This window comes from Haemaphysalis longicornis, unplaced genomic scaffold, assembly GCF_048455015.1.
Source record: "Haemaphysalis longicornis isolate Haplotype H1 unplaced genomic scaffold, Haemaphysalis longicornis Haplotype H1 scaffold_2, whole genome shotgun sequence".
Taxonomy (NCBI): domain Eukaryota; kingdom Metazoa; phylum Arthropoda; class Arachnida; order Ixodida; family Ixodidae; genus Haemaphysalis; species Haemaphysalis longicornis.
In genome coordinates, this window is record NW_027526295.1 from 63088585 (window position 1) to 63101958 (window position 13374).

General features: G+C 47.9%; 1 protein-coding gene, 1 long non-coding RNA gene and 1 pseudogene across 3 annotated transcripts; 2 read left to right on the top strand and 1 right to left on the bottom strand.

Annotated features, from left to right (window-relative positions):
* Nucleotides 1–1105: 1105 nt before the first annotated feature.
* LOC144167143 (uncharacterized) lies at nt 1106–4897 on the bottom strand (annotated as a pseudogene). Its single transcript, XR_013321859.1, has 3 exons — nt 3032–4897; nt 2781–2898; nt 1106–2648 (listed from the first exon to the last, which is right to left on the bottom strand). The product of XR_013321859.1 is annotated as an uncharacterized LOC144167143 (transcript).
* On the top strand, nt 4703–5655 carry LOC144167145 (uncharacterized). Its single transcript, XR_013321860.1, has 3 exons — nt 4703–4785; nt 4893–5029; nt 5548–5655. It is a non-coding gene; the product is annotated as an uncharacterized LOC144167145 (long non-coding RNA).
* Nucleotides 5656–5741: 86 nt separating this feature from the next.
* LOC144167146 (BEN domain-containing protein 5-like) lies at nt 5742–8970 on the top strand. The gene is made up of 8 exons (XM_077696513.1): nt 5742–5934; nt 6027–6104; nt 6248–6301; nt 7013–7114; nt 7200–7265; nt 7532–7563; nt 8217–8436; nt 8619–8970. Exons 3-8 carry the CDS (start codon nt 6283–6285, stop codon nt 8792–8794), a joined length of 615 nt encoding a protein of 204 aa, XP_077552639.1. The 5' UTR covers nt 5742–5934; nt 6027–6104; nt 6248–6282; the 3' UTR covers nt 8795–8970.
* The last annotated feature ends 4404 nt before the right edge of the window (nt 8971–13374 follow it).

Consider the following 13374-nt stretch of genomic DNA (forward strand, 5'->3'; position numbering starts at 1 on the left):
CCACTTACAGCAACAATGATGAAGTAAAGGTCCTCAGGTGAAAATGGCCATCTGGTTTCTTACTGGTTTCATCTGGTCCCGGTTATGGGTCATCTGGTTTGAAAGGGTCCCAGTTACTGGGCTTCTGGTTTCATCTGGTCCCAGTTACGAGGTATCTGGTCCCAGTAGTCAAGGGCCTGCTTTGGTACTGGTTTGAACTGGGCCCCGTTAGGGGTCAACTGGGCCCAGTTTGGGGTCAACTGGGCCCAGTTTGGGGTCAACTGGGCCCAGTTCGGGGTCAACTGGGCTCAGTTAGGGGTCAACTGGGCCCAGTTAGGGGGTATCTGGTGCAAGTTACAGGGCATCCGGTTCCAGTTGCGAGGTATCTGGATTCCAGTTGTCACAGGCCTGGTCTGCTTCTGGTTTACTTTGGTCCCACTTAGAGTGCCACTCCCAGTTGAAGGACATTCAGTTCAAATTGCTCAAATGCCAATGTACTTTAATATGCAACCACTAATTTGTCAAAAGGTTAACAACCCATTTTACTGTTACGCAGTGGCAGAAGAGATGAGAGGAACCATGATTGAGCATAACGAGTTGATATATGAACAAGCAGCCCTAGTGGTGCCAAGAATATGACCTCCAAGATGAGTAGTAAGTAGCATTGGGAGGGACTGGAGGGGAAATTTTATGGTCAAAACCAAGGAGGGAGGGAGAGCAGATAAAGGTGAAAAGTTGGGTGAAGTGAATTCAGTCATCAGCTGATGACAATGATGCTAATAGCATCACATCGGCAATCATCGTAGGTGGGTTATAGAAGTGCTACGAGCTTTTAGAAGCAGTACAGATGAGCTAATAATTACAAGTCAAATAGCATTTAAACATTTTTTTATTTTAGAAACATGGACATGCATATGTTCAAATGCGTAGATATCAGAGTACAAACATGTTAACATCATTTTACATGATGCATTCCATTCCAAGTGACTTTTTATTGTTCCTTTTCATGCATCACCAATGTAATAATAGTTATACACAACTAAAATACTCCCTAAGTAAATTCCATTATGCTGCCAAGGTGCCAAGGAGGCTCATTTCAGTGGAAGAGACATCCATTCAGGCATCACCTACATATGTAGGCTTTTATGTTCAACATTAGCTGACCAAATACAGAAAGGGTTTTTGGACAACGCTTTAGATCGTTATTGCAGTAAAACAAAATTTATTCTGTTTCGAGCAAGAACAAAAAACAGACGCCTAACCAACACGGCTGACTAGCCTGCACACTTAGTTCAAGGACAGAAACAATGTACACATAACACTGACTACAATTTCGGACATGCAACAAAAACGACAAAAAAACAGCTACAACGAATTATACAAACTGTGACACAGGCACACTAACCCACCGACAGAGTCCTCATGGCCAGCCTCACGAAAAAAACTGCCTCATCGTGTTTTATATATATGCAAGGGGTATCGGAAGAAGTTAGCTCAAAAAGACGTCTGGCTCCCACCCTTCGCAACTTAACTATGTGTGAGCAACTGTATGCAGAGGCAGTACAAAACTGGTCTGAAACTACAAAAACTCTCACAGTACCCTGGGCATCTTTGAAAGAAATGATGTTTTTTATTTTCAAATACTGTCCCTGGCCTGTGAGCACAGCTGTGCTATGTCTTATAAGGCCGTGAGTACTGCTCACTATGAAACACATGCCAAGACATTGTAACTCGGTCATGCTCCTTGACAGGGCTACAGACTGTGTCACCAAGCTCGCTCTCAACAAAGGCAAGTAATTGCCCAGACAGAGCGCGTGGCTTGCTGAGAAGAAGATTACTTTGATTGTTGCTTGCTTTTGCGTTGCTTGTTTTTGACAAGAACTGTTGAGTCCGGGGGTTCGCTTGCGCCCGAAGACCGTGATAGTTCCTTGCCATCATTAGGCGCTCCACAATTTGTAAAGGAACTCGTTTAGCAGAAGTTACGAGGCGCTTTAAATTACCCATGTTACTCTCAAAGCTGAAGCACGAGTGTGCCCAGAGTGGTCCCTGAAGGAGGACGCTTTTTGGAATGTGCAGCAATTGATGGACATTAAACATCATTTGCTTTTCGTCGTACAGCTCCTCCATACCGACTACAAACTTCACCAAGCAAGTTGTGCTTTTTTCAACATCACTGCTGCTCACAGAGCTTTGCAAGAGCAGTGCTATACCTTCGACAAGTAGGGCCCAATGCTTAAAATACACGCTGGGCAGGATCCCTTCGAGGCAAGGTAACGAGAAATATAGCAGCCACTGCTGCCATTCCGCAGCCTTCCAGAACCGCCTGAGGAGAATGGACCGAGGCAAATATGACAGAATAAGGTGTGGTTTGATGCCACACAATCTTTTGTTAATTTCTGCAGTCTGGTCTTGTGACCCAATGTAATATGATCTGTCAGCACTCCCGATCCATAGGTCAGTGAGCTGTTGCGACACACCCAACAACACACAATGCATGTAATCAGGGGTGAGCCCCCAAACTACATTAAAGAAAGGAAGGTTCATCAACGGTGTCGGTCCCTTGACACCTTGTATAGTCTCCTCGGTGGCGGCTGCAATGGCCATTAGCTGCTTCGTCTCCTCGGGGTCTCTGTCGTCAGCAACAATTTTGGGAGTATACTTCACGACTTCTGTTTTTTGCACCAAAAGAAAAGCATATGGTCATGTCACCAGCAATAAAAAAACTGTGGCTAGTTAAGATATCTCAGCAGTGAACAGGGTATTACAGGAATAAGATTTAGGTTTAGCTTATGTACACTTACTTCCGTCGGACTGCCCGGGATGCAAACACCATCCACAGCCATAAAAACCATTGTATCGCATCATGTTCTGCATATCCGCACGGGCTGGTGAGTCTGCACAGAGGCTGAAGCAGTAAGCCTGTAACACATGAACATAGCAACAATTTAGGCACCAGCGCATAGCACTGAACAATGAGCAAAAAAAAACATGGTGTGGGCAGCTTCCATGCACAAGAAACCATGCGAGTTAATACAAAATGTGGTATATTTACCTTTGAATGCAGCGTTTTGCCACGAGACATCCACTCAACACTGTTGTCTGCCAACTTCTCCATCTCGCGCACAACTGGACTGAGCAAGAGCGTCATATTTGGGTGGTCTTGTCCATACCACAGAGCTGAGATCAGTATGTTCTTGTGCCTCATGTGAACAGGCAACTCATTTAGACTCAGTTGCACGGGGCCAAATCGAATACTTAGAAGACCTAAACATCGGACTTCCATCAGAACTTAAGGTCAATGTTATGGCATCTCTTGAGTTCAGCTTGCTTCTGAATTCTTTGTAAAGTGCCCCGTCGGTTATGTCAGACACATGCTCGGCAGCGGCACTGACTCTCCCGGCGATAGAATTGAGTCCGTCATGCAGGGCGTTGGCGACGGATTCGTCTGCGAGCAAAGCGGAAAGTTGTTGTTGTACTGGCAGCGTAATGAAGAAGTTTCCATCTGCCATCATTTGTCGGCCAGTTAGGCTCTTCGTGCACACTGAACAAGTCGCTTTCACACGATTTCTTTCCATGAGGTCGCCGGACGTTTCTGCTACCAGATTCATGCACGGAGCGCAGTAGAAATGAAAGCGAGCATTCGAAACTCCAACTCCAACGTGCTTCTTAAAAAGGTACTTAGAAGTCGGGATGTCGTGTCTGTCAAGTATGTGCACTATCAGTTTTTGTAGAGCTTCGATTCCTTTCCATGGCAGCCCAAAGTCGAGGGCGAACTTCACTGTCAGTGCGAAAATGTCCTCTACCGACAAATCGATGCTGGGGTCTTGCGGAGTGGGCTCACAATTTTCACATGACACCTGCGGCGTAAGAATATCGTCCGGTGCAGAACTTGTGCTTGCGTCACTTGTTTCGGGGTCCGTTATGTCGGCGTCGAAAATTTCCGAAGTCACCGGTGTTTCGCGGTTCCCATTTCCATCGGCGGAGTTTCCCGCCTCCGTTGCCGAAATCGCCAAAGCACTGGCCAACTCCGGGCGGCTGCCTTCACTGTCATCTCGTATAGTTGACACTGTTAGGCGTGACTGCACATTTTTCATATAGCTTTCCGTCGATTTCGGTATGTCAGCGCTATCGCCACCGGGATCCAGGTAACGCTTCCGACGATTCATATTGGCATGTAGCTTGCACGCGCACGCTGCGGTAAAATAACAACGCGACAAAGCCAAAGCGACAAAGCCCGGCTAGTTCGGCTACTGATGGCTGCTTGAGGATTGAATTGGATTGGGGGTGCTCAGTTCTTATTCGCTGTGCGGAGCATCATTCATGTAAAAAAATTTACAGTTTTATGCTTCATTTATTAGCTGTAATTGTAGGTATAACTTTCCGACGTCAAACTTGTAAACGCTATTGTAAGCGAAAAACTCTAAATTCTCAGCTCACCCACCCACCGCGCATGTTACGACTGTCTTATTCACCTAAGCCAAGCCAAAAGTCAAGCCAACCTTCTTGGTGTAAACACACGTGCCTCTATGCACACGTGCGTTGCGTGCGGTAGCTTTGTTTGTTGGTAGTACGTGAGCAAATGTTTTCGTCCCACTCTACTGCAGTCTAGCGCAATGTTCGCCGTTGTGAGATTTACGAAAGATCTCGGCAGGCTGCGCCTGCACGTCCTACCTATCAGTGATGTCAAAAACCTCGATCCCGCACACCTCAAGGACTTCAGCAAAAAAGTTCTTTATTCGGCGCTGTGGACCGACCCGACGGGCCTCGATACAGGCAACTACAGTGCCCAGGTGCTGCTTCTGACAGGTAAGTGTACGAGTTTCAGCGCAATGTTGCGAGAAATTATTTGTGTTTGCACTGAAGTTATGTACACCACTACAAGCGATTTTCTTGTAACTATATTTTCTCAACAGAAACAAGAGAAGAAGCTGAGAGACGGGTAGCGGGAGGCGGGGAGAGGATTGTGATTCCTAAAATCCCCGAACTTCATGATAACCCTGATGCTACTTGCTCAGAAGATGAAGTGGTGACAGAAAAGGAAGCAAGAAAGGTTTGTGCACATTCTGAAGCGGCGAATTTCAATTAATGGGACACCAAGCATGGCACTGTGTGTCCGAGCATGCGGAGTAAGGTTGCGGCATTTCGGCTTGCTGAAATAGAAAAAAAAAAGAACAAAGAGTGGGGAAGGAAATTATTGGTTGATTGGGTCTAAAAAATTACCCTTGCAGTCGTTTTCGGAAGCTTATTAGCAACAACGTGGCAAAATTGGCGTTGTGCTAGACAGCATCAGCATACTGACCTAGCAAGTAATCTTGTTTGGTTAAATGCATGGTGCTGTCATATCAGGTGCTCGTAAAGTGCACTGTGCACTTATGGGTACACGGCTTGTATCTCACAAGGGCACGCAGCTTGCAGTCTGTTTCAGATGCGCAACTTAACTCTGCCTTTGTGCTTTTTGGGGCATACTGACTGATACACTCCTATTTGCTGCAAACTGCCCACATTTTATTTTGTTTGAGTAACAGTTTTAATGACATTTTTTCTATCATGTCTGTTTTCTGCATGTAGGTGCAAAAGGAAAACAGGCAAGCAGCGAAAAAGTTGCAGTATCAAGAAATACTGAAGAGAAACCTGGCCAATGCAACACGCAAAAACACTCAGTGCCAGTCACAACCCGTAAGTATCGTAATTGGCGTAGTACGTGTGTTAAATTGGATGCTCTAATTAGCGTTAACCTGCTACTTGAATTTTTCTAGTCCAAAAAAAGGCGTACACCTTCGGGCTCAACTTCCGGCAGTGAGAGCGACTCCCTGTGCTCGAGGAGGAAACTGGAGCACGCCATTAAGGACAAAGAGAAATGGAAAAAAAGGGCTCGCCAGTTTGAAGCTGAGAAAGCGGCCCTGACGAAACAAGTGACTACACTGCAAGAATGCCTAAGGAGCGAGATTTTCAGGCGTATGAAATTTTTTTCTAATTTGTGAGACTTTCTTTACCTTTTTTGGGTTTTTGATTTTGTATGTCGTTTCCAACTTCACTCAAACATGCAGTTGAAAAGCAAGCGGAAGCTGGCAAAGGTGTGCCTGGAATTGCTAGAAGCCAACCATGGGAACCAATACGCGAGGACGGTATGAAAGACCACCTAGTTGTGCACCTTTTTTTTACCTTTTGCGTGCATGAGTTACCAGAAATTTTTTTTATGTTCATATTTTTTGTCAGAATGTAATACCAAAGTTTGTTATAACTGTGTGCTTTGTTTTTTTTATTTCAGCCTTCCAGTGCCTCAGCCCTTCACCTTCCATTGAAATGGAGGACCCCTTTCAACGTAAGTGTCATTTAGCTGATGTTCGCATACTAGAAGTAACAATACATATGTTCTTGCCCAAAAAAATTCAGTAGCTTGCAAGACTTAAATGGCGAAGCTGCTGTAGGGGAGCATTGCCGGACACATGGTTAAGTTTCAGTATCATTGTAGTTGCAGTGCTAGTAATCGTCATATGCATTGAGGAGGTCGTTGTCATCTTCACGGCGAGTGGTAGATGCAAAGTCATCCTCAGCATTGTAGACTTCCACCAGCCCTTCGTAATTGACTCCAGGCAGCTGTAGCGGCCGGGATCTGCAAATCTTCTTGGGAAGTAGTGGCACACTCATATCCATCTCTGTAATTATCCATAATGGCATCTAAAGATTGTGGTGGCCGCGGTGACCTCTCCCAAGCAGGTTAGCTTTCCAACTTTAGCACTAGCCCTGGACGTTTTTTTTTACGTGCATAGCACTTGAGGACCACGCTTCAGCTTTTCTTTATTTCTAAAGCCACTGCGTAAGCCGGGGACCTGACTTGGCAGTCATCACAAGGCACGTGCTTACGAGCGCTTGGTATTGTCTTGATATTTTTTCCTGCTACGGCGAACTTACTAGACAGTGCTCTTTGAATGAGCACTGCAGCATTCTTGTTTTATTTTTTACAATTTTAAAATGAATCAGTAGAATACCTGAACACACTCGTTTTAAATGCGTATCAATGTTCCACCTGCAGAGGGACAAGATGTGTACATGCCAAAGCAGACACAAGAGGGGGCTTCAACTGCAGAGGCACAAGATGTACAAGTGCCAAGGCCAGCAGAACAAGAGGGGGCGGGTAAGTGCATATCCTGTGTTCTTCAGATGCGTACTAGATTTTCATTTCTAAGCTAATTTACGAGTGCTAATTGTTTGTTTTACAGCCGTATCAACGCTACAAAGGAGGGAAGGAGAGCTTCCATCCCACTCTTCCGCGGTGCCATGCCCTGGTGAGTTACTGGTTGAAGAGGGTTCCAGACAGTTATTGTAATTTTTGTTCACGAGGCAAGCGTAAGTGAACCAAAAGCTAATAACACATTGGAATTGTTTTATGCATCATGTCCCATTTGGAAAAATTCTGAATATACTTTGGACTAGCAGTGTGAAGACAGACACAATTTTGTTATAGCATTACGTGTCCTGGAATTCGAGCTCATGTAGGTCTTGTTGGTTTACCAAAGAGGAATTTTTTATGTGACACTTTTTCTCGTTGCAGCACAAGACTTCTCATATTTGGCCAATGGCTCAGTAAGTGGCGACTACATTTCATTGTGGCTGCTCCATAATTTATGCCGCCTTTTCTTTTTGTGTGTAACATCACATAAACAGTTTAGTAGCCTGACTGTAAATATCAGTTAGTGTTAAGAAATTCAGTGCAGTGAACCGGAGTTGTATGTTGGTGCTTCGACTAGACCACGTTTAGGGCTGCCGCCTTTATCACTGATTAAAAAACCAGCAAATGTCTCTCATCTTCAGGGTTCAACCAGTTACCGTCAGTGTGTGCGTAAAACTGAGCTCTAACTCTAACAATAGTGGCAACTCTAACAACAGTGCCTCAAAACTTAAGCAGACGCCATTTTGCAATGTTCGAATAGTGGTCGTGTGTTCTCTGGGTGGTTTCAATTATTAGTGTGCATCCTCCAGTATATTTTTTGGGCACATGCTGCCCTTCCCAGTTTTCTTAAAATTACTCAAAACATGTTTGAATGTTCAAGTGTCAGTAATTATCTTCTGATTGAGCACTTATGTTATGAAAACATACCTCTATCATCAGGGAGGTAGTTAGTGTGAGGATGCACATGTGAGATGTGTGTACTAATTCTAACTTATCGATGTCACTATCTTTTCGCTTGTGTGTGTGCCAAGACTGCATGTGTTTTCTGTCCATCTCTTTTTTTTAGTTCCATCTTTCCAAAGGTGTTGTCATTTCTGCTGTGCAAGCCAAGAAGATTTTGGCAAACAAAAAGCCAACGCTTGTTTGCAAAGACACCGCCCATGCGATATGGGGTCCCGAAGAGCTTGCAAAGCGGAGTGTCAGTGGCATTGTAGCCCCCCGAAAAAAACACTCCGGGGAGCTACCAAAGAAGGCCCTCAGCCCAGGAAAAGTCGACGTTATCAAAGGTAATGGGAGAAAATGGGAAAGTGGGAGAGTTGTGCATTTTGTCTGAACAGGTCTTGTAGGCCACATAGGTATTTTCTAATTACCAAAACTTGTACTACTTGTGGAACAAGACTTCGTTGGCCGACAGCTTACATATTTCGCCTTATGTCTTCTTCAAACAATTTTGTCTTTCACTTCACAGCGACTCTGGAGTACTGGGCAAGATCTTCGGAGTGGCCGGATGAAAGAGAGCAGCAGAAGCAGCTTGCGACGAAGCAGGCGATTCGAAACATCGAAAAGATTTTAGGCGAGAAAATCCAAGATGTCGTCAAAGCTACCCGCAAGATGAAGACCGCTACCGCTGCCGTGGCCAAATAAATGTTGCCCACCCATTTTTGCTTTTTCTCTTCTCTAAAATGCCGATCGAGCCCGTGCGGTGCATCCGTGGGCAGAGATCTCGTATACTATTAGCAACTGGTCAATGAGGACCATAACCAGTTGTACTGGGACCAGTAGTAACTGGTTATGATCCTCACTGACCAGTTGCTACTGGTTAAGGTCCTCGTAGAATGTAACTGGGGCTAGTTGCTACAGGTCCCAGTTGGTAGTGGTCCCATTTGCTACTGGTTTGGCCCTACTGGTTCCAGTGGCTACTGGTTTCATCTGGGAATTGTCCAATAAACTAGTTGAACTGGAACCAGATGAAACCAGAAGGGATATTTTTCACCTGAGTCATTGCGACAGCGAAGCCCCAAGCATACCAATTAGAGAGATTGACCAAGATTGGCCAATAAAACATAATAATCATAGGCGTTCCCGACACGTTTCACGAGATTTCAGAATCAATCGAACGGAAACACCAAGTGAACCCCACGATGCGTCGCATCTACACAGGGTTCCCCTCGCGCGGAGGTGGGCGCAATTGTTTTTGAAGGGCTGTACAATGCCCCAGTGCAGGTGTGTGCAACTCTCTAAGCATGTATCACTTCATTAGTTTAAAAGCAGCAACTGTTGGGTATGTCAGAGCACCAGAGCCGGAGCACCACAGCTTAGCCTTACTGCTCCGCTCCGAGGTCGTGCGATGTCAACCTGTACATAAGCGAGCACAATGATTTGATTGATGGTGGGGTTTAACGCGCCCACGCAACGCAGCCGATGAGGTGCGTTGCTCTGCAGTGTTCCGGAATAATTTTCACGTCCTGGAGATCTTTACCGCGCGCCGAAATCTCGCACACACGGGCGTTTTTTTTCTTTTCGCCTCTATCAGAAAAGCGCTTGCCGCGGCCAGGAAACGAACCCGCGACCTCGTGCTCAGCAGCGCACCGCCTTAGCCATTGAGCCACTGCGGCGGGTGCGAGCACAATCAGTACTGTTTTGGCCACCTATTCAGGAAGCTACATTCCAAAGCATGCCGTTATGGTCAACATCTGCAAGTTCTGCAAGTTTCTACAGATCCCCCTAGACAAAGCGGATAGGGAGAAAACTGCTTTTACCTGCAGCAGAGGACTTTTCGAATTCGTCAGACTGCCTTTCGGGTTGTCCAATTCCCCAGCAACATTTCAGCGTGCAATGGATATCATACTTGGCGATGCCAAGTTCAACTACGCCATAGCATACATGGACGACGTGGTTGTGTTTTCGGATAACACGGAAGATCACCTGGGACACCTTCAAACGGTTCTTCAGCGCATGCAGAATGCAGGACTGACAGTTAACCCTCGAAAAGCACAGCTCGCCAAGGACAAGATTGACCTCCTGGGTTTCGTTGTCGAGCACGGCACGGTGAAACCCAATGAAGACAAACTACAGGCCATACTGCAATTCCTGCGCCCCACCGACGTGAAGAGCTTCCAACGCTATTTGGGAATGGTTGGCTTCTACAGACACTTTATCCATAATTGCTCCGACCTATCCAGGCCGCTCCACCAGCTACTTCGAAAAGGCGTCGGCTCGTCCTGGAGAAACGAAGAGGAACAGGCGTTCCGCACACTTTCCAAAGCGGTCGCGGACACCGCTACACTACGTCTGCCGGATATCAACCGTCCCTTCGTCGTTCAAACAGACGCAAGACGGAGTGGGCGCAGTTTTGCTCCAAGAGCACCATGGCATACTATTCCCTCTGGCATATGCAAGTCACACCCTCTCGGGAGCAGAGCGGAACTACTGCGTTACAGAAAAAGAGTGCCTCGCTATCCTATTCGCCCTCAAGAATTTTGACATGTACCTAGACGGAGCGAAATTCACAATACAGACCGACCATCAGGCTTTGGCATGGCTATTACGCTTGCAAAACCCCGCCTGTCGTTTAGCCGGATGGGCGCTAACTTTACAGAAGTATGACTATACGGTGCAGTAGAAGAAAGGCAACAGCAACAAGGTGGCCGATGCCCTGTCCCGCGCCCCGTTGGCAGGCAGAGAGCAGGCAACCCCAGAAGCGCACGCTATTACACTCCACAGCGAAGCATGGGGAAGTTTAATCACCCATGAACAACTGTTACAAGAGCAGCTGAGAAACGAGGAGTGCAGGCGCATTTTCCTCTCGATTGCCAACGACGATGCAGCAGACGATACAGCTGCAAACAAGCCTCATGACTGCTACGTACGGAGCAAGGAGGGTTTACTTCTCCGCTACATCCCTGCTTGCGAAAACGACGTCGGGGAATCACCCTTTCGAGTTTTCGTGCATGCAAACCTGCGCAGAGCGTTCCTTGAATACTACCACAACTCTGCCCTGGCAGGACATAGCGATGGCCAAAAAACCTACGAAAAACTGGCCCGCTTTGCAACCTGGCCTCGGATGCGACGAGACGTCATCACGTATGTGCAAACCTGCTCAATCTGCCAGTCAGCAAAGCCAAGAGGAGGAAAACCTCCGGGATTCAAGCAGTCGGTCGAGAGCCATTACCCGTGGCAGATCGCTGCGTGTGATGTGATGGGCCCTTACCCTAGATCAGGAAAGGGAAATCGCTACGTACTAGTTATCACGGACCACTTTTCTAAGTGGGTTGAAATGTACGCACTACGTAGGCTGGATTTAAAGATCATCTGGGAGAAACTGCTGGAAACGTTTGCCCGATTTGGATTTCCAGCGCAGCTTATAACGGATAATGCCACCTACTTCACGAGCAAAACATTCACTGACATTTGCATTGCTTTAGGCGTGAAACACAAGAAGACCACCCCGTACCACCCCCAAGCCAACATCACGGAGCGCGTGAACAGAAACCTGAAGACCATGCTGGTGGCGTTTCCGGAAAAGCACAAAGACTGGGACAGCCGTCTTGGGGAGATGGCTTTTGCTACACACACGACCATCAACAGGTCCACAAATTTCACGCCAGCCACTTTGCTTTTTGGGCGGGACATACAATTCCCCATCCAGAATTCACTCCAGTGTGTACCCGAATCAACACCCCTTAACTACAAGTACGCGCAACACCTACGCACCCACCTGCACGAGACATTGCGTGAGGCCAGAGAACATTTGGATCTGGCACGGCTAGAACAGCGTCTTCAGAACGACAAGACAAGACGATCACTACAATTTGCAGAGGGCGACAAGGTGCTGCGTAAAACACACCCTCTTAGCAGCGCCGCTAAGACATTTGCAGCTTCCCTCGCCAAGCGTGGGAGGGACCGTATAGCGTAACTGTCTTTCCCCTTATCATATATGATCCGTAAGCCCGGCGGCCGGGAAATCGGGCCCATCAGCGTGAATGACCTCAAGGCATACCACACACGTCATGATTTTGAGGACTAACGCAATACAGTTCGGCGCTCGGGCACATGCAACGGAATGCCTAGGATCATTGATTTTGGTCGGGAAATCATCCCTGTACTTTTAAACGGCAGAGCATGCACAAATGTTCACTCCAAAACTCCTCCCCGCAGGATGCCGGGGTACAACCGTCATGGATCCGGTGTTCGCCGGTACCCGCCGCCCCCACGTCGATACCATGGGCGTGGATTACACGCTGGGAGGGGCCGCTATCACGCGCCGAAGCACCACCACGAGATTGCACGCACGAGAAGGTCACCGCCGAGATACCACAGACCAACACACGGCGCTCAGGCAACCAGGGATGTAGCGACCTGGTGCCACATCGGCAGCGGTGCAGAGGCTTCATACACCTCCAGTTCCGGTTGGGACACGAAGCCTCGACCCGCCAGAGGCGCCCTACCCGCTCCTGCGCCCTTCACGGGAAGAAGCCTGGACGACCTGCGCCGCATAGATCCCCTCAGACGCTGCCAGAGGAAGCCTTCGTGCAATGGTGCTCTCTCCGCGCACAATCCGTGGTGTCTGAATCCGCGCACGAGTTCTCTGAAACGCACCGGGAACGGCTTCGCCTACAGGCAATTCTACAACAAGCGTTGGCCCCCCGACCACAGCAGGAAGCCACCCGCCGCCTCCTGCAGGAACTCGCCGCGGCACTACAGGGCCCCGGTGACGCGAGAATGGGGCAACAGATCCCGCTACAGCCTCGGGAAAACTCCTTGCAAGGGGAAGACTTAAACGATATGAAGGACGAAGTGTAGACCACCTAAAGAATATCCAATTGCATGTGCCCCTTCTCATTTTTCTTTGTTTTCCTTCGTTATCCCCGAATGTAATTTTGTTTCTTCCATTCTCGGGAATAAAGCCATACCCAAAAGCCACACGGCGTGTGGTCTTCGAGGGGGGGAGTGTGGGCCACCTCGGCACAGGGGGTGGTGCGCATGCGCGCAGGACGCCTGCAGAGCACAGAGCATTACACACGACGAAGCCCTGATAGTTCACAGCCGGCAGAAGACACCAATCTTCTACGCAGAATGCGCGCGCAGCATAGGCAGATAGTGGCGCCCATAGGAGGGGGCCAGACAAGCCGAGGGGGCGGTTAGTCGCGCGTAGTCGAACGGTGGTGTTTGTCCCGTGGAAGTGAGTGACGAGAGGCCCGTACCTACTCAAACGGAAGGACAAC

What these genes read in the sequence shown, in the direction of transcription:
- LOC144167146 (XM_077696513.1), top strand. An exon ending in AGCAGAACAAGAGGGGGCGG is followed by an intron (nt 7,115 to 7,199) that starts GTAAGTGCATAT and finishes TTTGTTTTACAG; the next exon opens with CCGTATCAACGCTACAAAGG. An exon ending in AAAAGTCGACGTTATCAAAG is followed by an intron (nt 8,437 to 8,618) that starts GTAATGGGAGAA and finishes TTCACTTCACAG; the next exon opens with CGACTCTGGAGTACTGGGCA.